Source organism: Vidua macroura, chromosome 11 (assembly GCF_024509145.1).
Source record: "Vidua macroura isolate BioBank_ID:100142 chromosome 11, ASM2450914v1, whole genome shotgun sequence".
NCBI lineage: Eukaryota > Metazoa > Chordata > Aves > Passeriformes > Viduidae > Vidua > Vidua macroura.
This window is the reverse complement of record NC_071581.1, coordinates 21,977,796-22,005,653: the sequence shown is the minus strand read 5'-3', so window position 1 is coordinate 22,005,653 and position 27,858 is coordinate 21,977,796. Positions and strand designations below refer to the sequence as shown.

Sequence of the window (27,858 nt, the reverse complement as noted above, 5' to 3'; positions counted from 1 at the left end):
TCCAGCCTGACCCGGGACAGGAGCCTGGGACTGTGACAAAGGCCCGAGGGCTGGGAGCTGCCAGAAGCCAGGCTTGGGCTGGGGTCTTTCAGGTCACAGACAGTCCTGATGGAGTAACTCCAGACAATAATCCTTCCTAAAAGATGCAGCCAGCCAAGGGCACTCCAGGCAGCAACAACCACTTTAATGCTTTCCCTGATGAACACCAGACAACCCTGTCAGCAGGGCCTGTTTTGCAACAGCCACGAGGATGAAGCAGCTTTTCCTGAGGATTCCCAACAAACACATCTGCTTTTGCTGGATTTCCAAGAGCACCTCTCCAGCTCAGAACCAGCAGTTCAGAACAGTCTTCCCATGTGTGCTCAGAGTCACCCTCTGCACAGTTGGTTACTATGTCTCTGCAAAACTCTGCACAGTTTTGCCTCAACCTTGGCTTGGGAAAAAACTTGCTGTAAAAACTGGACATAAATTATTGACCAGGGAGAAGGAGGCCCTTGTCCTGTACCACTCCACAGCTCTAATGAGCTTCATGTGTGCCAAAACGCCCCCGGAGCCTGACACATTGTACACACACAGCAGCACGTTGTGGGCAGTTTATTCCAGCCAGGGCTCTTTGTGTGTTGTGTTCAAAGGTTACACAAGAGCTGCAGCAGCCCAGCTCAGCCCCACAGGGCTGTCCCCACGCTGAGGGCACAGCCCTGCCCTCCTGCCATGGTACAGAGCACAGCCAGAAGTGGCTTTCACGGCATCTTCCACTCACTGGGATACGTTCCCTGCTCCTGTGCATAAGTAACTTCAACAGCAGATCAGACTTACCCAACTCCTAATCACCACCACCCTGCTAGGAATCAATTCTGAAATCCTGAGTTCTCCTTCCTGCAGGATAAAGCTCAAAGAGCCAACGTAGCCATCCCTTAATTTTGGGGTAGCAGCAGCAGCAGCACAGCAATTCCCTGCTCAGCACCTTGGACTCAGGAGCTGAGAAGGCAGAGGGTCTGTGTCCAAATGAAGCCTCCGGAGCCCTCCCATTCCACACGGGAGTGGGTTCACACTGGTCTCAGGCGTGGTTCCTCCTCCTCCTCGTGGCTTGGTGGCTGGGGAGGTGTTTCCTCCTCCCTGGTGTCCTGCTTGTCCCTCTCTGCCTGCAGCCAGCTCTGAGGAGCAATCATCTTCTTGGGCCCGTGGGGCGGGGGCCCAATCAGCGCTTCAATGTCATCGTAGTTGATCACCTCCTTCTCCAGGAGGGCATTGGACAGCTGCAAAAGGGGAAGGAGGCAAAATGAGGGATGGAGCCCTGGAGAGAGCAGAGAACTGCTTCTCTGAGCTGGTCTGAACTGTCAGCTCAACTCAGCACCTGCAGCCCCCCAGGAGCAGAGCCTGGCTGTGCCACCACAGACGGGGTGACCCTGAAGCTACTGGAGCCAGGACCAAATTCTCCAGGCTCCAGCACCGTTCCCAAGAGCACGTTCGGCCAGGAATACACAACGTGACTGCAGGCAACAAAGCAAGCTCTTGGGAATGAGAGCTCCAGGAACAATGAGGGAAGTGTCCCTCCTGCCACTGTCACTGCACCTGTGGCCCTGCCCAAGAGCCAAAGCAGCAGCATGGAGACCTCTGGCAGACCCAGAGCCCTCCCTGCACACACAGTGCTAACAAAGAGCTGCCTGTTCCTGCAGGCGGGGGCTGGAGGTCAGCACGAGTTCCTCTCCAGAAGAGTGGAATTCTCTGGCCCCTCTGGCAGCAGCACCACCCCTCTGGAGCAGCAGGTGGCTGTCCAGAGTGGAACTGCTCGATCCTGCTGACGAGATGTGACACGCTGGCCTGGCAACCGAAACACTGACTCTGGAGATACTTTGGCTGCACTTTAAAGTTTTTCTGTGCTGAGCCTCTAGCAAACATCTGGCTGCTGTTACATGGCAGCAGCAGGACAGAGGAGCCTGCAGAGACACCCCTGAGGATCCCTGCTCCAGAGCTGCCAGGGCACTGTCCCGGGTGAGCAGCGTGTCCCAGCTCTCTCCTTACCACGCACTGGAGGCCTGACATTGCTGAAGGGGTTGTTGTTGTTGTTCTTGTTTGTTTAAAAACAGGATTTAAGGAAAAGAATTGCTTGATTTGCAAAATAGGCAACATTCAGTTGACCCCTGGTCATTTTGGAAGTCACAGACTGGAATTCTGAAGGGAAGTCAAGGAGATGCAGAGGGTGCTGTGAGCCAACCTTGGCTCAGCACTGGGCACAGAGCTCCTGGCACAGGTGGGGACGTGCCAGGGTGTTCGGCTGGATTGGGACTGTCAGGACACAAAGGGAAGGAGGCAAAGCTCTGTCTCTGCAACAAGGTTTCTTTGGTGTATTAGTCATTAAGGAGGTGAAAACTGCCTGGAGTCACCAGAAAGCAGGAACCAGCCCCCATCAGCCAAGGTGACAGGTGTCATACTCCTGCACCAAAGCCAGACACTGTCCACCTGATTACTGGCTTGGCTTCCCAAAAACAGTCACTGTCAGCTCTCCAGAAAATAGCACTGCCAAGAGGCAAGCAGAGAAGTGCAGGTGAAGGACACAAATTCCAGCTTTGATCATTTCCATAGAGTATTCCTCCTCCTCTATCTACCCTGCAAACACCAGCTGGTGTGAGGAGGCAGACTACTCACTGCTGGGAAAGGCACACACATTCCTCCCGTGCCTGCTCCGAATCTGGGGGATACACAGTAAACAGTCGCTCGTTCCCAACACTCCCACTACAAGACTTTCTAGGAGAGAGACAACACTGCAACAGCTGAGCTACAGAGCACAGAAAGCAGCAAAACCACCAGTTAAAAACACCCAAACCGACCAACAAACCCCCACACAATTCAACTCACTGTTTGCAGCTTGTCCCGGTTCTCCAGCAAGAGCTTTTCTGTGCGCCTGTAAGCCTGAGCCACCAGGATTTTGGCTTCCTTGAAGAAACAAGAAGAGGGAGTTGGGGTGTAGGTGGCAACAAACACAACGTGTGGCTAAACAAGGAGAGCACTGAGGGGTGGAATCTGCAAACTGAGCCAGGCAGAATGTGATTCCTATCAACAGAAACTATGGATAAACTGGCTGGAAAAAGGCCCAAGGAGTGCTGGTGATAAGGGGCAGTGAAGTCTTGCCCTAGCACAGCTCAATGGGAAATGCAGATTAAGGCTGGCCAGGAGCTAAAGGTGCAGCTCAGCACAAATCCCAAGGAAGCAAAGCCATGGTGCTTCTGAAATAAGAGCTTTTTTGTTTCCAGCTTTTTGGCTTTTGAAGTAAAGCAATGTGTTTTTTCAGCAATGAAGCCAAATTTCCTGTCAAAGCAGGCTGATTTGCAGTCAGTCTGACCATCAGTTTGGTTAGATCTGATCCAGGCAGTGCACACATCTACACTGTGCAGCTCTGAGTTTAAGACACAGATTTCTTGCCATCTCAGCCCTGCACAGCACAGGCTACTGGGCTGAACTCACAGCCAGGTGGGATTCTGCCTGTTCTGCTGCCTCACTGCACAGCCCTGACACAGTCATGGAACAGGTAAGTGCTCACTCACTGGCCAGCAGCAAAATGCAAATTGTTTGGGTGTAAACCACTTGCCATTTTTCAGTGAACTGCAGAAAGCAAAGAACAAAAAGAAACCCTTAGGCCAGGGTGGCCTTACGTGGTCCATCATTTGCAGCAGGCCCTGGCTGAAGGGGCGCCGGCCGATGCCAGGGGCACTCTCAGGGTCTGGGAAGGAGATCTGCCCGATGCTGGGCACCATCCCGTACTGCTTCACCATGGAGTAGGCAATCTTGGTCACCTTCTTCAGGTCATCCTGTGCTCCTGGGCAGGAAAGACACACACACTGCTGGCCAGCTCTCAGCTCAGTGCAGGAAGAGCACATCCTGCACAAACACATGTCCTACCAGTGGAGGGAGCAGAGGACCCACTGCAGCCCATGGGGGTGAACACTCAACCCACCGAGGGATGTTCCTGCAGGTCCCAAAAGTGACAGAGTGACCCTTCTGTGGCCAATTCACCCGAGTCCAGACCTGCCACTGCCCACAGAACAACCTGGACTAATGGAAGGTGTCTCTACCCGTGGCAAGGGGTGAAAGGAGATGGGCTTTAAGGTCCCTTCCAACCCAAACTATTCTGTGATCCTATTTGGATTTAACTAGTTTGAAACAGCACAGAAAGTTCTAGGTCTTCTCAAGAGCCTCACCAGCAGCTGCAACTGTGGCCTTAGGCTTTGGGACAAGTCTGAGACAAGACAGTGACAACCAGCCCTGAGACCTCCATGCCTGCAAGTGTCAAATCACCACCATGTGACATTTCTTCTGGCCAGCACAGGAAACCTCCGTCCCTTGCTCAGACTCCCTTGGACCTCCACCTGCTCATGCCAGGCTCTGGCTCCTCACCTGTGGTGACCTTGTTAAAGGTGATGGCCTCGGCCACTCTCCCCCCCAGGGCCATGCACATCCTCTCCAGCAGCTGCTCCTTGGTGAACAGGTACTGCTCCCGGGGCAGGATCTGTGCGAATCCCAGTGCCGCGTTTGTCCGAGGGGCTATGGACACCTGCAACACAGGGCAGCTCCCTCAGCTCAGAGGACTGCAGAGCTCTCCCTACAGCACCACAGGGAGGGCAGGAAGAGGCCTCTGCATTCCCAGTGAAGTTTGTCCATAGCCATGGACAGGTTGGCCTACAGAGACATGGCCAAGGACAGCAGCGTGTCCTCATTCCTGCACCAAGGGCTCTGCCTTCACACACAAACACACTTCCTGCTCAGGAAATTATCCTTAACAGCGAGTCACAGAAATCCTGAAATTTAGGAGTTACTTTGGAGTGTATAGGCCACACGGAGTTCACTGATGCTGCTCCAGAATCCCTGAGACTACCTGCAGAAAGACAGGAGCCTTCAGAAAAATAACAGCCATTTTCCCCACCCACTAAATGAGAGTAATTAACACCAGTTCTGCTTACACAATGGGTCATTCAGAGTGAATGTGCTACTGGTAACTGGCCAAGGAGCTGTCACCCTCGTCATTTCACTCCCCCAGCTCCCCCCAGTGTCCCTGCTTTTGGAGGAGATGTGCACAGATCACATCCCAGGGTGCCAGAGAGGCCTTTCCCTGCAGAGAAGGGCTTCGGGCAGACAACCTCCCAGTCTGGAAAACACATCTCTCCATCAGTATCAGAGCAACTCCTGCAGTGGCTTCACTGGCTGCAACGTGCTGGGAAAGGGATCACATTTGGATGTGTGCACACACGGAGCAGCCTGGAAGTGCATGACTGAGCAGCAGCACCAGGAGACTCGGTTGCTTGTAATTTTTAATTGCAAGGCTTCTCCTATAGCTGTTAATCAGCTTTGCACCAGCACTACCATCAATGGAGCCTTATAATGGATTTCTCTACAGCATAAATTAGGGACATGGTTTATATAATCACAGAATCATTAAAGCTGGAAATGTCCTCCACAACCATCAAGTCCAACCTTTGACCAAATCCCACCACTCCACTGAACCATACTGTGAGGTGCCATGTCCGCTTGTTTTTGAACATTTCCAGGGATGGTGACTCCACCACCTCCCTGGAGAACCTGTTCCAATGCTTAATCAGCCTTTCAGCGAAGAATTTATTCCTAATATCCAGCCTGAACCTCTCCTAGTTTTAGTGGTGGGCTGGGCAGTGCTGAGCAGTTGGACTTGACGACCTCAACGTGATTCCGTGATTCTGTATTTGCCATTTACTTTTCTGCAGCAGCACAGCCCCAGGCTCACAGAGCTGAGCAGAGCTGCACTCAAGTACCACAAAGCAATCTTGGGACAGGGAAGCCCCTGGAACTCCCCTCCCTGGCAGTGGAGGTACCTTCATGACGGCCTCGGTGTGCTCCAGCAGCCACCCAACCAGCGCGTGCCCGGATTCGTGGAACGCCACCACCTTCCTCTCTTCTGGTGACAAGATCTTACTTCTTTTGGCAGTGCCTGTGGGGACACACACCAGGGTTTGGTAAGTTATCAACAGATGCAAGCAGTGGGGCATAACCTGGTCCAGCCCAGGGCACAGCCCTGTTTGTGCTGACTCTGGAGAGGGGGAGGCAGCAAAACCCCTTTAACTAAAATGTTTGGAAAAGGTGCTCCCTGGCCCTGAGGTGGAAAGCAATCCATGCCTGGGATTATTTGAAAACCCCGGCAGAAACTTTTCCCACTTCTCTTTACAACAAATAATTTGACATTTGATTTGATCACAGCTCAAGAACCTTGTTCCCAGGGTTGGATGTGTAAAACAACAGCTTTTTTTTTTTTTTCCTGTGGAAAAAATCTGAAAACAACAACAAAAAAATCCCGAACAACAAAACCCAAAATGAGACTAGCTAGTCTCACACTCATTTTGCTGTTTTCAGTCCCTTAGGCAGAACAAGAGAGAAGAGAGATGTTGAATCATACACACAAGGTCCCAGTTGAGAAAATTGTGCATTAAGAGTGTTCAAATCTGCTAAAGTCCAGGAGCAGATATAGAAATCCTTCTCCAGAGCCCAGAAATGTCTCTGATTACACATGGCATGCTCCGTATGAGCTTATTCCCAGGCTCCTGAGAACCAGCAAATGAAGCCATAACTCACACTTAACCCTTCCTCCAGGAAGGTGATTTTCACAAATATCTATTTTCCAACTCGGCAGACCAAGTCCAAAAAGGGTTTAAAGAGGAAAAAAAAGAGAAAAATGGAAGTAAAACTTCTAGCACATAGGAAAAATAAGTACAGAACACACACAAGTGTGTCAGGCACTTGTTACAGCTCAGAATGTTGGATGCAAAAAGGTCCCAGGATTTACAGGCCAGAGTCCCCACACAAAGCCCAGGGCAGCAGAGGGGAGAGCAGCCAGTCAGAATCAATACTGCACCAAGCTTGCTTCATGTCTTGGAAAACAACATTCTATTAACATGAACTTTTAAATGAAGTCAAGGGTTTTATTAAACAAGGAAACAACAAAATTAGCGTGGCAGATCTTGTAAAATTACTGCTCAGGGACCCTGGAAACTGCTGTGCCCTGCCAGGCACGATGGAACAGCAGATTAATTGCAACTGCCTTGATTTTCATCAGTCAGTCCCTTACCCTGCCCTCAGCAGTGTGTGAGCATGGCCCTGTATGGCTATTTCCACAGAAAGATGTATCTATTCTCTATAAATATATGTGTGTATATATATATATATATATATACACACACTTAAAAAATCCCTGCCAACCCACTGAGGGAGGGACTGTGCTCTTCACAACAGCACACAGTGTGCCTACCAAGATTATTTCTTTTCCTACATAATCTCCAGGCATGGAAGTCCCCTGTAGTTATCACATTCATGACACAAGCCACCCAGGAAACAACTCTGGTGCATCTCTGCTGGCCTTACACAAACCCCACCAAGAAAACAGGCTCTGTCTTCTAAAGACAAGCCCTAAAAGCCTCTGTGTGCTCAGCAGGTTTCTACCCTCACTCCCAGGAGATCTGACTGACTGCTTTCTGTTCCCAAACTAAAAACACAATGGGAACTACCACAGAGAGAAGTTCTTGCTCCTCCCTTACAGCAACACAAAGCTTTAAGGCTGACAGGGCCTCTGGACTTGCAGAGCTCCCTTTTGATTCCACCCCACTCTTATTAAAACCAGAAGCTCCTAATGGAAAGCACAGTAATATCTTCTTTCTTTCAAGAAAAGCTTTTATAGGAACTGAAATGCCCTCTGGATTGTGAAACCCAGAAGCATTCCTATGACATGGAAAGGGTACATTTAATACAGGGGCCTGGGGGGTTGTTTGGGGTCTTTTAGAATCTGTCTACAAAAAATAGTCAGTCTTGCTAATATGAGAGCAACAAAAAGACTCCGTGGCTTCCTACACACACCAGAGCCTGAGTGAGGCCAGGCAGCTTTAACTGCCAAAGCTCATGTCCTGCAATGCCCCACCACATGGATCCCAGAGATTCCTTCTGCTGCCAGCCCCCACAGCCTTCCTTGCTTTTTGCTTTATTTTCCCAGTCTGGGGAACTAAGGCAAGGCTCAGAAAGAAAAGGCAAGCGAGTCTCTACAAGTCTGGTGCTTGTGCTCCTGCAGATGGGAAAGTAGAACACATCTTTACAAGAGCATGTGGTGCCAGGACAAGGGGGAATGGCTTCAAACTGAAAAAGAGGAGGTTTAGTTGGAATATCAGGGGGAAAAAAAATCTTCCCTTTGAGGGTGGCAAGGCCCTGGCAGGGGCTGCCCAGATCAGCTGTGGCTGCCCCATCCCTGGAAGTGTCCAAGGTCAAGTTGGATGGGGCTTGGGGCAACCTGGGCTAGTGGAAGGTGTCTCTGCCCATGGCAGGGGTTGGAATATAGACTTTAAAGTCCCTTCCCAACCAAACCAGTCCAGGATTCTGTGATCTTTGCTGCAGCTGATGAAAATTTCTGTGTTACAACTACAGTTGTCTCCCTGTCCACTCTTGGGAGCTCCTGAGTACAGTTTGGGATTTGTGCTTTTAACCAAAGCACTGCAAGGGTTTTGTTTCTCTGCAACAGGTGAAGCTGTGAGGAATTTTCTCAAGCATCTTATTTTAAATGAGGAATTCTCTGAGCATTTTCTGATAAAGAAAACACTCAGGACTTAATTCCAGGATCAGGAAGTAACTGACCCAGTACAAACATCCTGTTCCACACGTTCCACTAGAAAGGCAGAGTGCCAGTCTGTGTGCCCAGGCTCCTGCTGGGAATGGAGCCTGGAAGCAGTTCAGTGTCTGATTATGAGATCCACAGCTTGGCTCCAGGGCAGTTCAGTCCGAAACCCACTAGATTCAAATCCCTCAGGTGAAGTCTAGAGTTCTGGGAACTCTTTTCCCCTCCCTACAATACACTGCTAGAGAGAAATCTCCAGAGGTTCCTCTCCTGGCAATGGCACAAGCAGCAGGGAAAGGCCACAGGACGTTCTCAGAGGGAGAACAGTGCTCTTCTGTCTTGCAGTTTATTCTGCCAATTCATCAAAGCCTGGGCTTGGAGGGCAGAAAGAAAAATCTCTAATTTCTTACTGGTGAATATGCAGAGACTATTTGCTATTGATATTTATGTAGAAGGTGTCCAGAGCAGCAAGAAAAATTCAAAGATATTGTCACTCTTTTTGTTAAAAAAAAAAACAACCAAAAAACAACCCACAGCCCCCCAGCCTTCTAAACTGAAAAAGCAACATGGATTTGAATTTTCCTCTTTATTATTTTGTCAGTGGCCATTTTCCCTGAGCTATTGGTTCAGACTCCTGTAGATTCAGGGAAATGGAGCCATTTGGGGTCTTTTTCAGAAAACTTTCTGTGACTGTCACTGAAGACCTTCAGGGCAGAGTACAGTCTGGACCCATCTTTCTGGGATGTAACCCCCTCACCTGAGCAGAACAGACCCTGAAGCAACATCAAGAAATATTTCTGCACTGGCACAGGGTGCCCAGAGCAGCTGTGGCCGCCCCTGGATCCGTGGCAGTGTCCAAGGCCAGGATGGACAGGGCTTGGAGCAGCCTGGGACAGTGGGAGGTGTCCCTGCCATGGCAGGGGTGGCACTGGATGGGCTTTAAGGTCCCTCCCAACCCAAACCAGTCCATAATTCCGTGGAATGGCTGCATCTCTCACCTGCAATGACTCTTTCCACGGCGTACTCGAAGTTGGAGGTATCGATGGATTTGTGCCCTTCCCTGGCAGCGTGAAGAGCAGCTTCATTGCAGATGTTTGCTATGTCAGCTCCTGCAGACACGAGTTCACAAGAGTTACACTGGGTCTGAATGGGACAGAGAACTCAGAGGAGGAATGGGCACAAACAAATCTGGAGAAGGACCTAAGGAAGTCTAACAGCCTGTGCTCTTTGTTCCTTGGGAACAGAGAGCAACCCCAGTCCGTGGTGTTGATGTTGGATTTGAATAATACAACTGCTTTGGCAGGGAATGCTGATACCACACAGAGCTCAGCAATCCAGGAGCAGGCTGAGGCCAAGGCTGGCTCCCAGGGACAGGGATGGTGTGGGCAGTGGGCTGGCACAGGCTGCTGCTCTGCTCGACCTCGGAGAGCAGAGAAGGAACATCTGTTCCCAGTTTGTGTGGGTGGGTGATGGTGGCGGGGGGCTGCTGAGAGCAGTCACGGAGCGGCAGCGTGCTGGGGCCTGGGAGAGGGGAAACCCAGAAAGGATATTCCAGGAACTCCACATAAACAGGAACTCTGGAGCCCCTTGCTCAGCACTGTTTCAAGCTCCCAGGGACCCACACTGGAAGCAGGCTCGATGCAGGAGCCAGGCAGAGCTGTCCAATTTCTACTCTGATCAGCAAAATAATTCCTACTTGTTCCTTCCATCACTTTCCTGGTAACATAAATCAATTTAACAATCTCTCCTCTGAAGTGCAGCACCTCATACCAAACAGCTTTGAGAGGAGCATGACTGGTTCCTTCCCTTAGCAGTTAGGCACCTGGGCATTGTAAAAGGGTGGTTTCCCTACCTCCTCACCCTGCTAGTCCAACATATTTCAGAAGATTGAAAATAGTACTGAATAACTGCTCATCAGAGCTCACCAGGGAGCTGGTCAGGTTCCCACTGTCTTTTTCTGTTTTCCACAGAAATGGAGAAAAAAGCCCTTTTGACCAAAACTCCCCATCAGACCCCCAGCACCCAGGAGCTCCAGCCTGAGTGGAGCAGGAGCAGCCCAAGGACACATCATACCACTGAATCCTGGGGTCAGCTCTGCCAGGTGCTGCGAGTAGAAACTGCCGTCCTGGATCAGCTTGAGGCCCTTCAGGTGCTGCTCAAAGATCTCCTTTCTCTCCTGTAAAGAACACCCAGCACCTGAGCCCAGGCAGGGGTCACAACACGGCCCTGCTGTCACGGCAGGGAGCAGGGTGGTGGCACTGCCGGCAGAGGGGACACTGACAATGCCAGCAGAGGGGACAGCGACAGTGCCAGCAGAGGGCAGGGCTCTCCTTGCAGAGCTCCAGTAGCCCTGATAAACACCCAGCTCTCAAATTCCCAACAGATGCACGAGGCTCTCCCTGAGTCATGGCTTTCTCTCTCTGAGGGCCACTCTCCCCTCCTCACTCTCACTCTGATCTGTCTTAACTTCTCCCTCACCATATAAGCCCTCGCAGGAAGGAGCTCTGACTGCCTCGACCTGCTCCTGCACAAACCACAAACTGCAAAGCCCATCCAGCAGCTCCTCAGCCTGCACCCATTTCCCAGATGGAGGTGGGGGTGAGATGCCGCTGGCGAGCAGCCACCAGTGACTCATTCAGCTGGTCCAGGAGATCCTGACTCAAACAATGGGCTCAGTTGCCAGGGTTTTTCCCCTTCCTCCTTCAGGGCAGCTGCACAGTTCATGCTTCCGGGGCCAGATTCTATCAGGCATTTAAGGTATTTTCACTGAAAACTCTGCGGAGGACAGTGAAGCACAGATGGGAGAGGAAGAGCCTGTGCTGGCACAGCACACAGATCCTCACTGCAGCTGAGCCTATTCCCAGAACTCTGCTACAAATGTCAACACAGCAGACATGGAAGACTCTTGTAAATGGATTTAAAAAGCATTCAGAAGGAGAAAGTCACTTAACAGGCTGCCTAAAGGAAAACGAGGAGCCTTACAAGGATAGGGAGGGCAATAAACCTACAGAACAGATAGTGCTCAAGGCACATGACAATTTAAGCTCTCACACCAGCCAATTGCCAATTAGGTGCTTCCCAATTTCCTGAAGAGAAGACACAAACATAGCTCTGCATCTACACAGTAAAGGGAACCTCACAGAAGAATTCACTGCCAAGGCTCTACCAGAGCAGAGACCTCCAGACCAGTGAGCTGTCACTTCAGACGAGCAAACCACTGCATTAACACCACAAATCCTTGATCCAGAGCACAGAAACAAGAACAAAGGCAAACAGAGACTCAACATCTCCATCTCCTCCAAGCTCAGCCTTGCCAGGCCAGTGAGACCAGCAGGGGCTGGAACACCTCAGTCACAGGAAGGACAGGGCAGCTGGTCAAACACACCTGGAGTGTTGGGAGATCAATGAAGATGTGCCTGTCCAGCCTCCCAGGTCTCATCAGGGCGTTGTCCAGGACATCGGCGCGGTTGGTGGAAGCCAGCACTATGACGTGATCCGTGGTCCCCATTCCTGCCAAAAACAAGACCAGAGGAGGAGGTTTTCCCCACCTCAGACTGCACTGCAGGCACACAGTGTGCTGGAGGCAGGGAATGGAGTACACAACTTTACACAAAGCCAGGGGGTGAGCACAGCACCCTTTGGGGCTGCTGAGTTTGAACGTCCCCTGCAGCTTGGAGCAAAGTCAGGAAGGAACCTCCCAGGTGATCCAGGCCAGTCCCTGGTTATCATGGATACTCTGAAATCCCCTTTTCATTTATTTAGTAAGTCTTGGCTTAAGACTTCTTTTTCTCCTTCCTACTGCCACACTTGGAAATTGCTCCAACTAGAACCCAGAACAGAATCTCTATTTTTGATGAGTTCACAGATGCCTTCTCACCCCCAGGATAAGTCAATTCCTGAGCTTTTAGCTCCAGATTGCACAAACAGCATTTCCTAGCTGAAACAGCCTTTTCCACAAATTTCCACGGAAAGCCCTTTCAGTTTTTATTTACTTTCAGCCCTCAGTCACAGACATGCCACCAGGGGAGGGACAGGCTTTCCTCTGAGCTGCTCAGGTTAGTGCAGAGAGAGGACAGCTTTGCCACCCAACAAGGGCCATCTTACACTATGAGTTGCTCTTTGCCTCCTCACCTCTTACAGGCACCATGCAGGGCCCTGCACAGACCAGCCCTGCAGAACCCACACCAGACACAAAACACAACCCAAGAGCTTTGCACTGATTATCAGCACAGAATTTGGCCAAGCCAGTCAAAGCAGGTTTTCTCCCCAGGCCTTTAAGGTGAAGGGAGCACTGGGATTAACAGGCTGCCTAAAAGCAGCCTCAGTGGAGGCATCAAAGACAGACAGGATTTCCTGGGGAAGGGAAGGCAGGGCACTGGCAGCTGCAGGAGGACAAAGAGGGGCAGACTTTGTGCTGCCTGGGTGGGGAGCCAGAGCTCCCACTGAATCACTGCCCCACACGGTTATTTATTGCATTCCCCCAGGTGCCTGCAGACCCCTGGGCGTGAGTCACCTGCTTCCAGCACATTCCCCAGCCCTGGCACACAGCTGCCTTCCCAGGGAAAGGACACCACAGTCCCATGTGCTTCCCTCTGCCAAGTCCCACGCTGTGGAGAGGCGGCTCCGTGCACGTAAGCTGGGCCAGTTTCAGCTCTCAGCTCCAGCAGAAGAGCTGCCAAATGTGTCAGCGTGCGAGAGCTCAGCCCAGATCAAAGTTCCAGGTGAGGCAGGGGACTGGCTGTGCCAGCCTGTGCTGCAGCAGACCTGGTGCTCCCTCTCTGCAGGCTCCTGTCTAAATAAGCTGCCGGAGAGGATGAAGGCGAGCATCCTTCAGGCGTGTATCACACTGCACTCTGGAGTGGGATAAACAAGCAGAGACTGGCAGGCACTCCAGGAATGGCAGGATTAGATGGCACAGTGCATTATTTGCCTTGCAGCTGGGAAGACTCTCTTAAAATAGGTCTGACTATTAGAACAAATAAAAAACCAGAAGCACTGAGAGCATCCTCCTCACATCAGCTTCTGCCCTACTTGCTTAATGCAACACCACCTGGCATGTCACAGGCAAAGATCAGCCAAAGGAACAGGCTATAAAAACAACACCTCATTGCAGCAACAAATGAGAGACAGCTCTGAAAATTCAGCCTGAAAAAAAGAGTTCCTGCAAGGGTCACAACTGAACCACTCTAGAAAGGAAAGGAAAAAAGGGTCTACTCAAGCTGCAAGTGCCCTGCTCCCCACTGAGCAACACACTGCTTGGTGGGCATTTCACCTGCAGGGTTACACTGGGTCACCCTCCAGCCATGTGTCCAAAAGCCTTTGCACATCTCCTGGGAGCAGTGGCACTGAAATGGGGCCCCTTCCTGAAGGAAGCCTCAGGGCTGCACATGGCACAGCTCAGGACTTGTCTGAGGGCTCCAGGTGAAGAGCCGCTACCAAAAGCCATGCTGCATTTCCATTCAAAATCCCCCAGCTCAGCCCAGGACTGCCAAAGCTCCTCTCAAAGCATCCAGAACAGAGGAGAGATTTGGGTCACATTCCTCTTCCGCTTGTCTGCGGTTTGAGAGGGAAGATTCACTATTCAAAGCAGGCACCTGCTCCGGCAGAGCCGGGGTTTGTGCGTCACTCGCTGCACTCTCACAAACAGCTTTTGTGGAGAGGCTCCCTCCGGCACCTCCCCTTCTCCCACCACGTCCTGGTGCTTCCCGAATTCACAGCAAATTGTCAGAGGGAAGGAACCCCAGGTTGCTCAGGGAAGAGCCCCCCGATTTCTCCAAAACGTTCACACCAATGTGACGGAGCCCCAGCCTGCACTCACTCCGTGCAGCTCATGGTGCACTCAGCCCCCTGCAGAGCTCTGATCCTCCTTTCCTCCCTCTCCCTTCCCTCCAAGAAATCTCATTCAATCACAGAAATCCAACAATCAGTGATGACTCACTGATCTGCTTTTGTGCATTTTTTTGCCTCCAACTAATACCCATCTCGGGTCTATGGTATTGTCTTGCCTTCAGCCTTCAACTGAAGCTCAACCAGAGCTCTCAACCTTCCATCTCAAGGCTTCCTTACAAACACCACTCCTGGGGCAGAACTGTTCCCCTCCTGAACAGGTCGTTCTCCATCAACCTGGGAACTGTTTTGCTGTGCTGCACGTGGCACATCAGTGTTGTTTTAGGTGACACACTCCGTTAGGTAACACTCCAGTGACACGTGCCAGGATCTCTGCTGATCCCATGTTCCCAGCACCAGCCTGACATCCTTGCCAGCTGTCTCCTGTTTGACACTGTCAACTCCTTGGACTGTTTTTTTTTTAGTGTGTGTTTGATAAAGCACTGAGCAAAATGAAGGACTCTGTACATGATCTGTGCGAGACACGAATAAAGAATGAGATAATATAGATTTAAAAATAAACCAGGCAGCACACTGCAAACAAGGGACTATAAAGTACACACTGAGGATAATATTTACCTTCTAAACTCACTTTGCAGTTGAGCTGAACCCTTATTTCTGCACTGAGACTCATCAGGAAAACACTCTGGAAACCACACCTAATTTTTACACACTGATGGAAATCAGACATTTTCATTTTTAGGATAGAGATGTGGAATGTACTGACTACATACTCCTGAACAGACATGCAGGCTTCCATTTAATTCAGAGGCCAGCTCACCCTACAACTGTTAGGGGAGAAAAGGACCCACCCAAGCCAGGACTGCCAGGCTCTGTTAGCACTGGCCTTTCCTCTCAGGATCATCTACTTCACTGGAAACACTCAGTAATGAGCCAGCAGTTGGAACCCAGGTCTGGGGATGTTTTTGGTGCATGACGGCTTCTAATTTTTCATATGAAGAGTGTGATAAGACAGTATGACAGTGAAGCTATGAGTCACAGTTACAGTGAAGGGAAAAGTGAAACAAACTCTGCCTGATGGGCAGGTAGTTGGTTATTCCTGACCCTGCAATAGTAAGATTTAGCAACAGAAATATTGCAAGTTGGGTCAGTGCTGCAGGCTTGGACAGAGACAGGACTAAGGACTGCCAAAGGATCATTCTTTGTGTGAAGGTGTCTGAGCAAAGGGCCAATTCCAGGTGCACAACAGCCAGAAACCAAACACAAGTGTGGCCTCAAACCAGGACTTGTTTGCAAAGCTTATCTGCCTCATCTCAGAGATCCTGTGGTCAAGGCAGACAACACAAACCTAAGGCAGTGGAGATGAGAATTGATATAATGCATCACTTCTGTCCCTTTAGGACAGCTGAACTCTAAAGTCTGACAGGCTTTAAACCACTACCTGTCTCAGACTGGATACAGGAACATGCAATGTCCAGCTGGACTGAAACTCCAGGGGGTTAAAGTTTACTAGATTTAGGGACTAGTGAAGGGGTACATGGGCTCAGACTGGTTCAGACTTCAGCAAGAGAACACTGCAGAGGCCAGGCAAGTTCAAGCAGGACAAAGATGAACAAGCCAACAGCAGGACCTCTGAGGAGATAAAGGCAGGGAGAAACACTGACCGTCCATTTCCACCAGCAGCTGGTTTAAGGTCTGCTCCTCCTCAGCGTTGGCAAAGCCAGACACGTTGGTGGAGCGCTTCTTGCCCACGGCATCGATCTCGTCGATGTAGACGATGCAGGGGGCGCGAGCCTGCGCTTCCCGGAACAGGCTCCGGACACGAGCGGCTCCCAGACCTGCAGGGACAGGGAAAAACTGTGAACCTGCTGGCTAAAGCTGTTAGCAAAGCTGGAGAGCGTTACTGGCCCTCAACGAGATACCTGACACCAGGCAAACCCTGTGAATGTGACAGTCCCTCTCTCAACACTCCAGACACAAAGAAACAGCCTCAGAACTTGTGTTCACTCCTTAGGCTCAGTGCGTCCTGGGGCTGGGTTTAACTGGGCTCCTAAACCTGCAGGGACTCCTACAGCTGCTGCAAGAGGAGCTTTGCTCCCAGCTCCCAACATGGCCTCCTGTTCCTCCCACAGCTCAGAGCAGAAATAGTCAACATTTTCCTGCATACTGACCCTTGTCGGGTCTCAAGAGATCTGTGAGGAAGGAAGAAAAGGAGAAGGATGGAAATCCCAAGGCACAGAGAGGCCCTACTTTCCCCATCTGCATTTCCATACAAGGAAGGAAGCCTCAGTCAAGGGCTTTAATAATAGGTACAGGGAAGCCAGAGAGGATGCTTGCAGGTGAAGGACCACAGCTGCACTCTGTCAGAAAGCAGCCACCAGAAATGCACTTCAGATACTACATAATTAAGGAACTGCATCACTGAAAACCTTTTATCTCTTCAGTCTATGTATCCAACTCATCCTCTCCATGCCAAGCCCTGTCCTTTGCAGGAAGCCCAGCCAAGCTCCCTCCAGCTCCACAACACACAAAGAGAGCTCCCCTCCATTCCTCAGAGCACCTCACCTCCAATCACCTCCACGAACTCGGAGCCTGCCATGGCCAAAAATGGCACCTGGGCCTCTGTAGCCACAGCCTTGGCCAGCAAAGTCTTCCCACAGCCCGGTGGGCCCAGCAACAAGGCACCCTTGGGCACTTTGGCCCCGAGCTGGAGGTAGCGATCGGGATTCTGCAAGGACAACACAGCTCAGTCAGAGACACAGCTCACACCAAGCACTTCCCCAGAATGTTTTCAGCCTGGGCAACTCTGAGCTGCCAACGGGAGCAGCTCCATCTGCATTCCCACTGTGGAACTGGACATACAGAGCTTGTTTCAACAGAGGCTGGCCAGAACCATGGAGGATGAAGAGCAGGGCACACCCTCCTGGCCCAGGTCACCCCTCTATCCCAGAAGGGGGGCAGCAAACATTTGTTTTGTTCTACTTTTACATACCTTTAAATAGTCCACAAATTCCTTGACTTCCATTTTTGCCTCATGCATTCCTGCTACATCCTTGAAGGCAATCCCTTTTCCAGATTTCCCATCCACAATGGTGAAACGAGCCATCTTCAGCTGGTTCTGGGGAAGGCAGCACAAGGACCAAACAACATAGAATAAGGCAACAGTCTGGAAAGGCTGTTTGCTACATTTTGGGAGCCAGCCCAGCCCAGGGAGACAGCCCAGATGTCCCTACCAAACACCACTGAAGTCCCCACCAAAGCACTGGTGTTTCACAGATTTTTGTTCTGGAGAAAGTTCCCAGATGCATGGTTGACTCAAACTTTATTTATCCACATGTTGGGAAGAGACAGAATAAACTTGTGGTAATAGTCCCAACACAATCCAGTTCAAACTCCATGCAGACCAGGCAGGGATGATTATTAAAAACATGCAGATGTCCAAAACCTGATTTGGGATCTCCTCCCTGATTTCTAAATGCTCTGATCCTCAATACACAAAGGACAGTCATAGTTCCAAGGAATATGTGTTGATAAATAAATTGGCAAATAACTGTCAGTGGTAAATAATTGCCAATACTTGTGAAAGCACAGACACTTCGCACAGTCTTTGATGCTGCTGGTGGTTTCTTCTGGAAACACCCTAGGTCAAAACTACAGGTTCTTAAACTGAACAGCCACCACATTTCCATCTCCTGATGCATGCGAAGCCACAACGAGAGTCAAAACAAGAATTCAGTTAAACATCCCACTCATAACTGTTCAGTATGCTCTACACAAAGCAGCTACTCAGGAGGTTTTTCTTTCAGAAGAAAGTTTATGGCTTCTGAGGCCTCAGAAACGTCCAAAGGAAGAGTTAAACTCAGGGCCTGGCTGTCCCCACTTAAGCAAGGACACAATCTAGTCCTCAAGGCCTCATTACTCAACACTTCTTTAAAATATTCCTTTTCTCTGAGCAGCTGCATCCTTTTGTTCAAAGAGAATCTCAAAGCCAAAAGAGAACTGCGGAGGAGACTGAGTGGGAAATCCAACAAGGGACTGAATTCACTGTGTTTTCATCCCCAGTCTCTGCGGTCAGGGACAGAGCACCCCGGGCTGATTCCTGCAGCTTCATCAGCTGATCCAGGCCAGGGTGGGAGAGGGGAGGAGGAGGAGGTTTGCCTGGTGTTGCAAACGAGGCATGCGGCAGGAGCAGAACAGGCCAACACATAATGAACTCCAGGATCTGAACATATTTTATAAATTGAGAACTCATTTTGCAGAAAGCAGCAATTCCTACTTCTGGCTGTATGGGAGGCATGTTGGCAGGGCCCAGTGAAAAACACCATCTGCAGCTGCAGCTCATTAGCAAGCTTTGAAAACAGCAAACTGGACTGAAATTCCCTGAGCTCAGCCCTTCCTGCCATTGGGAAGGGAAGGGACCTCGGCTAAGGCCAGTTAAGGTACCAGCCAGGCAGACGATCAGCACAGGATGCAAGGTGTGGTAAGACTGCAGAGGCCTTGGCACCAGTTCATCCTCATCCTGCACTGACTTTGCTGGGAAAAGGGGAGGCTATAACCCAGCAGAAGCCAAGACTCCCCACAGGCTGCAAAACATGCTCAAAACCCAGGCTACTCACAAAGGCGTTGAAGCCTCCGGCCCTGCTCGCCACCCTGAAGAGGCGGAAGATGCTCCACAGCATGGACAAGACCACCAGTGTCACTATCAGGGAAAGGACATCACTGAAAGGACAGAGACAAGAACAAACTGAAGCATTCAGCTGGTCAATATTACCTGACATGACTACTTTTAAAGGACATTTAGGCTACAATGCAAACGAGCAGACATGATTAAGAACATGGAACTTTTGCAGGTTTTTATATAGATATATAAAACCCCAAACCCCAATCATTACATAACCTAAGAAGTTAAGCAGAGGACACTGGCTAACATTGCCTACAGCTGTGGAAGAAATTCGACCTCACCATCCACTTCAGAGGCATTTCTGCTTCTAAAACAAGCAGGACTTCCAGGCACTCAGATCACACCCGGAGCAGAATCCACTGGGGCTGGCAGTGCATCCAAAGGGAGCTCACTGCAGAGGAAAGTGCCTGGTAATAATAGGGATTCCAACTCTCCTAATCCTGGCAGAAATCACAGTGTGGGTCTCCCATTAAGAGACTGCTTGATCCTACTTAAGTCAAATTTCTCAGGAGTCCTTTATGCCAGAAAAAAGTGCTCCAGCACCAACACTGTTTTTTTTCTGAAACATTTGGAACACCCATTGCATTAGAAGGGAGATGGGAAGCTGACATGACACTCCAGGTCTAACACAGTTACAGGACAAACATGCTGAGGACAAATATCTTGGGAGCTCTAAACAAAGGATGTCCTCAAGAGCAGGAAAAATTATCCTATGTCAGATGACAGGCTGAGATTGGTGGGCTCCTGTTCTGCTCCACATGCCTGAGGAACCATCCGGCCTCGCCACACTTTTGTGCTTATCTTTACAGCAGGAACGTGTGTTCCACCTCTCACAGAGGGATGATTTAATGAAGCAGGGACCAGCAGGAGCTCTACACCCAGCTGCATTTGTTTCTGCTCAGTGAGAGATACAACGGCTACACTGAAACCTGAAAGTCACCTTCAGTGTGTCTGCTCTGCAAACAGGATTAATTCTGAAACACCCCGAGCACCCACAGCGTGGAGCGAGCTGAGCCCTGCGAAGGCTCTGCACCTCACAGGCTCCAGCTCCAGACTGAGACCAAGTCCTCCAGACATTCATCAGGTCTTCTGAGAGACTTAACAGTCCATCACAGCTCTTAAAAATTTGTTTAAAATCTCTTTTGAGGAGCAGGGGAAACAGCTTGCGTTGGGGGCTGATTGTCTGTTCAGTCCTCTCTTCCTGTTACACATAAGTCTGAAAAAATTGGCAAGTTCTGAATTGAACTGAAGGTCTCATACTGTATGATTAGTTAAAAAAAGCTTATCTTCGTATATTCAACTACATATTAAAGAGAGGAGAGGATGAAATCCATGTTGAGAGGACGAAATCCAGCCCAGGTATCCATTCAGACACAAACTTCACGTTTTTGCAAGGTGTCTGGGAGGAGGAATTACACACACTGGCCATCTCCAGTGGGAAAATCAAAGCATTATAATGAGGAAGGAAGGCTTAGTGCACCCCCAGCTTTCTCCACAGCCCAGGCTGTAACATCACTTGTTGCCAAGATTTCTATCACACTCTGCACTTGCATAGTTGATTATGAGGATAAAAAGTGCTCAGCTGAGCAAGAACTCAGCGACCCTGACCTGAAAAGTTTTGGCCTGTTTCATGTTGAAATTACAGAATTCTTAGGACCCCCACTTTTCAAAACATTAATGTACATCTAAAGCACCTTATCTTTCAGAAACACTCATTCAATGCTCCAAATCCAAGCTCACTTTTCTGCTCTCTATTTAGATAACATTTAGCCGAAAGTCTTTTTTTTCCAAGCAAAAGATGCTGTCACCAATACAAGAGCAACAGTAAGGACAAATTTATATCATACTTTCCATAAAAGCCTGGGTGTTTGTAGGAAATGGGGATTCTGTCTTTCTCATCAATATTCAGCTCATCCTCCACAGCTCTGAGCTTCTCTTCGAATTTGTCGATGTTTGCCACGCGCATGGTGTACAGCAGGGTCACGTTCTGGGGACAGGCAAGCCACAGCAGCATGGAAATGTTATTTATTACACATCAATATCTGCAAGGAGCAGAGGGGCACAGCATGGACAGGTCAGGTAAAAATTAGCCTCATGCTGCACCCTTTGATCCTGCATCAATGAATTTGGGGGCAGATGACTGACACCAGGGCTCTGAGTGAATTTAGGAACCCTCTGGTCTTAGGAAAAAAGGCTGATGGAGTCTGACTCATGACTGAAATCCAAACAGCAGAAAACTTTTGAAACAAAAGAAGTCAGAAGAATTTACAATCTCCTGGACAGCTTCTCCCATATCAGACTGAGCTGGTAGAAGAAAATTGAGTTTCTCCAGCTTTTTAGAGATACGCAAGGTTTTTTTTTCCCCAGGCCATTATTAATTATTTTTACAATTCAAACTAGAAATCTTAGTTTCCAGTTGCTTGAAGCCCCTTGAACTTTGAATACAAGAAAGAAAAGAACTAAATCAAGTTTACCAGCTGGAGTTTCACTGACCATTAGTTCAATCACCTTCAGCAGTATTATCTAAGCTCATTCACAGCTGTAGGGAGCCACTCACAACTTGTCCATGTGGAGTTCCACCCGGGTGCAGATAAATCTCCACGATGTCACTCTCAGGCACCACCTCGATCCTCTGCACCTCCCCCTTGGCCAGCATCTCGTTCACAAAGTAGTTCCAGGAGATGTTGGTCCCTTCCCTGTTCTCGCCGATCATGAAGCGAAGCATCAGCACCACGAAGGTGAGGACCAGCAGCGCCCGCAAACGTTCCAGGTGCATCTGATTTTCCCTTCTCCTGCGTTTCTCCTCCTCTTTACAAAAAAAGGCATCAGAGGAAAAAGGATTAGTGTGTAATTGTGGAGTTTTCTGACCCAAATAAATGATAATTAAATGACAAAGATTAACACAATGGTACTTTTGAGGGTTTTTTTTGCTGCATGTTTGGTTTCCTCTGAAGGACTGGGCTTCCCATGGTCCTAGTGCACCAAACCCACTAAAATCCCACCAAATATCACTCTAGGCTAAAATGAGACACTCTCTTGCCTGGCCCCATAGGGACAGAGGTCAAATAAAGCCACAGGACTCTTGTTGCTAAAAATCAAATTGCAGAATGACTACAACCCACTTAATACAACATGGTTCCACAGTAGAAAATATTAGGAGTAATCCCAGTGTCCCTGGTAAATCCCACAGCACATTATTGTTTCCAGGTGAGCTCTGATCTCCTGGCACCTGCACCACAACTCCAGCAATGCTTCCACTACCTCAGTAAATACCTGCATTTGCAGAGAATGGGAGCTAGCACAGAACACAAATACACTGCAAATCCATCTGCCTTAACCAAATTCCCTGGATTTTCTCCCATACAACTCACCTCATGTTTCAGAGGGTTTGATAACTTGCCTACATTAAGGATCTGTATCCAAGAGGGATTCCTATGCTGGATGTGCTTTCCCACAATTTTATTATACTATGGCCACACTGAAGCAATGACATATGGAAAAGAGATGTTTTACTTCAACTATTTGCCATCAAATATTTTTCCAGTCTCATAACACTTATTTTTTTTTGCACTGCACAGGCAAATTTACAATTCTGTGGGCTGTAAAGGGCTGTCACAGCACAGCTCAATGTCAGCTGCTGGCCAGTGTCTGAGTTGTTCAAATGACAACAAATATCTCCTCCTCTTTCCAGTCACATGTGAGTGTTCCCAATATATAATTTAGCACTTGCTCTTGATATACTATTTAACAGCAACAGCACCATGGCACACATAAATACCCTTCCACACCCAGAAATAAATTCATTCTGTGCCACTGGGCTCTAATGCACCAGTGCTGCAGCCCAGATTTGATTTATTTGCAAATTCATAACAAATGTCCTGACACCAGCATTTATCACAGGTCACCAATTAGGCCCTACGCACGCTGCAACAAAACCCAGGGACAAACATATGACCCAGGCAGCTGCTAAAAAAAGTCCTCTGTCCTTCAGAGGCACAGCCTCATTTTTCACTGCTTCCCAGCCCTGCTCCACGCTGAACAGGAAAGGCTTGTTCCTAAATAGAAACAATGCAGCTTGGCAGAGAAGTCATCATTTCAGAGGGCTGTGACAAGCTCAGGCTCCGCGTCCAGCCCATCCGCTTTGTTCTCTCCTGCCATCCCCTCACCAAGTGTTATCTGCTGCATCCAGCTTTGTTAGGACTCAGGAATTCATCCTAAGGCTGCAGGATGACATCCACTAGAGTCTAATTAGGGAAAATAAAAATACATGATAGGAGACTTAAGTCTGCACAACATCCTGGAAAGCTGAGCAGGTTCTAAATAAAAATATTTTACAGAGAAAAGAAACTACTTAAGGAAAGTGAATCCTGACAGGAAAAGTCCTTCTATGGTTGTGCAAGTTCCTTGGAGGTGTCAGAGTCAACTCCTGCTACAGCACTTTCCTCTATTTCATTTCAGACCAAGTGGAGGCCCAACCTGCTCTAAACACATAGTCAGGGGTGCGATCACAAAAACATACCCAGGGGAAAGCTGCCCATGAGACATCCTGACACAACTTCTCCCATTTCCAGGAATTAGATCTTTCTAGGACCTTTAACCTGCAGCTGAATACTTTCAGGAGAGAACCCCATTTCTAGAAAGTTGCAAGGCAACACCAAGCTTCCCTCTAGTCTGCGTTTAATCAAGTACAAAACCGATCTATTCCTCCGCTGCGGTGAAGCGTGACTGTCTGTACAGCACAACATCCACACTGCACCACAAGCCACCCCACAGCACTCAGGAAACGAGTCCCAGGGACTGGATGTGACACTTGCAAGCAGCAGCTGTGGGAATACTTCCAGCTCCTGAGTCTCCACCAAGCAATGATTTGCCATTAACCCCAAATGTGAACTCTCTGATTAAAATCTTTGCAAGGGCTGCGGTGACAGTTTGAAGAGTTCTGTGTAATAATTACAGCAGAGACAAGTGTTCCCCTGGAGACACGGGGCAGCATTCCCCTCCCAAAGCCAGGCTGTCCATTAATCACAGGAGGAGAGGCCACGGAGCACGGCGTGCTGCTGGTTACTGATTTGAACAGCTACAGCACTTCCAGGTGCCGTGCTCAGTCGTCCCCTGGCCTCGCACAGCACGCGCCCCAGTTCCACACTGCAGCTTCCCTCCCAAGGACTCTGATACCTGCACTCACCCCCCACTGAACACTTCATCCCAGTCAGATCATCAAGGAAAAGCCATTGCTCTGGCCCTGAGGACTCTGCAGTGACACCAGCCAGGCTGTCAGCAGCAGATGACCTCTGACTTCAAAAGCAAAAAAATCCAAGAGGATTCAATTATTAAGCACAACAAAGCAAAAGCCAAGTGCTCACACTGTTTGATGATACCCAGGTAAAGGTTTAGAAAATAAATTATAAAATTATATTACAGTCTGTAATGACATTAAGTGCCTCCCAACTTGCAGTACAAAGTTCTGGAGGCATGGCAGGGGGCTGGATGATTTTATGGGCCCTTCCAACCCAAGCCACCCAGGTTTTTAGGGAGATAAAACTCATTTTCGAAAGTATTTTTACATGCTTGGGGCTTAGGAGAATAAGACATGGAAAACAGTATCTAGAAAGACTGATTTTAAAAAGAAAAACCAAGAAAAATTAGTAACACAGCTGAGAGCTCTTTAAGGAATTTATATCTAAGTTCTGTGATTCACCAGAAGTAGGGACAAATCCACACTGAAGGTAAATGAAATATAAGCAAATAAAACCGAATCCAGCTCTACAACAAAAAAAATGCTCTACAACAAAAAAAAAAAACCCAGGTAATATTACTGTTCCCCTTCATAAAGGGGCAAGGCCAAGGCAAACAGCAATGGGGAGATCTGCACAGGAAGCAAAGTGGCCCATGAAGAGTCACTTTTATGATCTTTCAGTCCTTGATTAGATATTAGGGGAAACCCCTTCCCTGTGAGGGTGCTGAGGCCCTGGCACAGATGCCAGAGCAGCTCTGGCTGCCCCTGGATCCCTGGCAGTGCCCAAGGCCAGGCTGGACAGGGCTTGGAGCAGCCTGGGACAGTGGGAGGTGTCCCTGCCATGGCAGGGGTGGCACTGGATGGGCTTTAAGGTCCTTCCAACCCAAACCACTCCAGGATTTCACTGATCTGTCCTGTACCTTCCAGTCCATCACCTACACCAAAATACTCCTCCCAGCTTGCTCTTAGCCCCAGGCTTGTACAGGGGGAAGTTACAGGTACAGGGAAGCACAAAGGTGGGTCTTCCTCCCTGTGTGCCCTTCCCTGTGTTTCAGTAAATCCCAGAATTTTTGGCACACACGTACCATCCTCCTCCTGTGGAGATTTCTTCTTGAATCCTCCATTCTTCTGGCTACTCCCCTGAGAGCTGGATGTAGCAAACCAGGAGGTGCTACCTGCAGGCAAGCAGAGGTCAGAGAGTGTTTTGATGGCACAAGGGAAATAATTTGGAGAAATTCCTTTAGTACTGAACCATGGACACAATTCCCAAGGCACAGCCACCACTAACAGTGGTGTGGGAAGTTAGGAACAGCCTCACACTTGGGATTGGAAATGCTCATTGAAGGAAATATAGGTAATGGAATTAAATCAGGTTTCTCAGGAATGCTGGGGGATACTCCAATAAACGCCAAAAAAGGCTACAAACACAAAGTCTAATGACTCCAGTACTTTAATCCCCTGAGCTCCTCATGGGAAGGTGCCACTGTTCATTCCTGCCACCAAACACAACCCCAGATTCCTGCAAACACCCGCAGCTCCCATACCCAGGAACAGAACATCTTTGCTGCACTTTCAGGAATGCAGAGGGAAGGTGAGGAAAGGTCAATTCTCTTATGAAATCAGACCTTTTCCCTTCCTGCTCCTCGGGACTCACCCAGGAGATTCCAAAGTCTGACTGGATCTCGGATTATGAGTTGTTTTGTCAGGACTCCGCCGAGACCTTGACGTGGTAGGGAAAGTGTTGGTGCCAGGAGGCTCTGAGGAAGGAGAGGAAGAAAAACAAGACAACAATTGGAAAAGTAATGTGGCTGCTGAAGCTTTGTGTGTGCCCCCCTGAGACTCGGATTCCTGAGCAGGGAAACGCTGTGGGTGAGTGTCAGGAGGGGATTCCTGGCTGGGCACTTCCCACATGACTTGGGAAATGTTTATAACCCAGAGCAAAGAAAGCACAAGTAGAAATAGACAGCCCATGCTCAAAACACTTAATAGTTAATCTTTTTTCCTCTCTATGTATGTTTTTTTGTTCTAAAGGCATGTTGGAAATCAGTTCTTAGAATGCAAAGATTTCCTACGGTAGGAAGTTTTTTAACAAAAAAAGTTATTTTTAAAGGAAATTCTAAGGTCCTGCACAGGAGCAAGGCCAATGCAGCTCTGTCCCTGAGGTAAGTCAGCAAGAATCCTGCAGTGGATATTCACACTTAAGTGCAATTCCACAACATCTAAACTAACACTTATGAAGTCTGGCCCCTTCTCCAGTGTGATTCCCTGTCTGCCCTCCACTGCACAGGCTCCAATTCCTAAACCAGCCAGGGACACTGACCAGGCTGAAACCCCTCACTCATTTTTCCTGCTTCTCCTCTTTTTTTCCAGCCTGTGATGGCCTAAGATGGCAAGCTCAGGATTGATGCTCTCGAACAGAGCAGCTTAAATTTAAACTGATCCCAGAAAAACCAGGCGTGAAACAATGTCCCACATTGTTCTCCTTCCATCGCCTACTTACACCACACCACACTACAAAAAGCCCTAAATCCAGAGAAGGCCACGAAGCTGATGAGAGAAACAGAGCACCTTTTGTCCAAGGAAAGGCTTGGAGAATTGGGATTGTTCAGCCTGGAGAAGAGAAGCTTCGGGGTGACCTAACAGTGACCTTTCGAGTGCCTAAAGGGGCTCCAGGAGAGCTGGAGAGGGACTTTGGGCAAGGGATGGAGGGACAGGACAAAGGGCAGTGACTTCCCACTGTCAGAGGGCAGGGATGGATGGGATTTTGGGAAGGAATTCCTGCCTGTGAGGGTGGGCAGGCCCTGGCACAGGTGCCCAGAGAAGCTGTGGCTGCCCCTGGATTCCCTGGGAGTGTCCAAGGCTAGGCTGGGGCTTGGAGCAACCTGGGCTAGAGGAAGATGTGCCTGCCCACGGCAGGGGATAAGAATAAAATCCCTTCCCACACAAATCATTCCATTATTTCCACGGTGTTTCCCGAGTCAGCGCCCAACAGCGCTGTCACGACGGACCGTCGGGACGGCACAACGACAGCTCCCCCTCGAGCAGCCCCAAACCCCCTCTGCCGCGTTCCTCTCCTCCCCCGGCGCCCCCAGTGCTCGGTGAGGCCCCGCCAGCGCCCCGTTACCTGCAGGCCGCGAACCCCGCCGAGGGCACAGCCGCGGGGCCGGGCCCAGGCGGCGGCGGGCGGCCGCCAGAAGGCGCAGCGGCCGCGGAGGAGCCCGATCCGCAGCAGCAGCGCCATGTCCGCCGGTGCCGCTCCCCGGAGGCCTCAGAGGCCGCGCCGGCGGGACGAGCCCGGGCCGGGCCGCGGCGGCTCCGCCGTTACCAGAACCGCGGCCTCAGCGCGGCCGGAAGCGCCCGGTGAGGGCCGCGCGGCCATCTTGGAAGCGGGGGCGCGCGCGCCGCGCTGCCAGGCCTCAAGATGGCGGCGGCGGCGGCGGCGCGCGGGGGCTGCCGGGAAGGGCCGCGCCGTGCCCGCGG

General features: G+C 49.8%; 1 protein-coding gene across 1 annotated transcript; it reads right to left on the bottom strand.

The window, feature by feature from the left end:
- Nucleotides 1-163: 163 nt before the first annotated feature.
- Nucleotides 164-27,752, bottom strand: SPG7 (SPG7 matrix AAA peptidase subunit, paraplegin). The gene is made up of 17 exons (XM_053987082.1): nt 27,503-27,752; nt 26,033-26,135; nt 25,464-25,553; nt 21,700-21,950; nt 20,990-21,129; nt 19,078-19,180; nt 17,454-17,579; nt 17,027-17,189; nt 16,126-16,299; nt 12,000-12,124; nt 10,688-10,790; nt 9,613-9,723; nt 5,841-5,956; nt 4,393-4,549; nt 3,651-3,814; nt 2,857-2,934; nt 164-1,256 (listed from the first exon to the last, which is right to left on the bottom strand). Exons 1-17 carry the CDS (start codon nt 27,617-27,619, stop codon nt 1,047-1,049), a joined length of 2,331 nt encoding a protein of 776 aa, XP_053843057.1. The 5' UTR covers nt 27,620-27,752; the 3' UTR covers nt 164-1,046.
- Nucleotides 27,753-27,858: the final 106 nt, after the last annotated feature.

Bases quoted from the DNA above. Each gene is read 5' to 3' on its own strand.
- SPG7 (XM_053987082.1), bottom strand. From the start codon at position 27,619: ATGGCGCTGCTGCTGCGGATCGGGCTCCTCCGCGGCCGCTGCGCCTTC. The intron at 10,791-11,999 runs GTGTGTTTGACC...TGTTCTTTACAG, and splicing joins TTGATCTCCCAACACTCCAG to GAGAGAAAGGAGATCTTTGA. The intron at 1,257-2,856 runs GTGAGTTGAATT...CCCCTTTTGCAG, and splicing joins ACCGGGACAAGCTGCAAACA to CTGTCCAATGCCCTCCTGGA.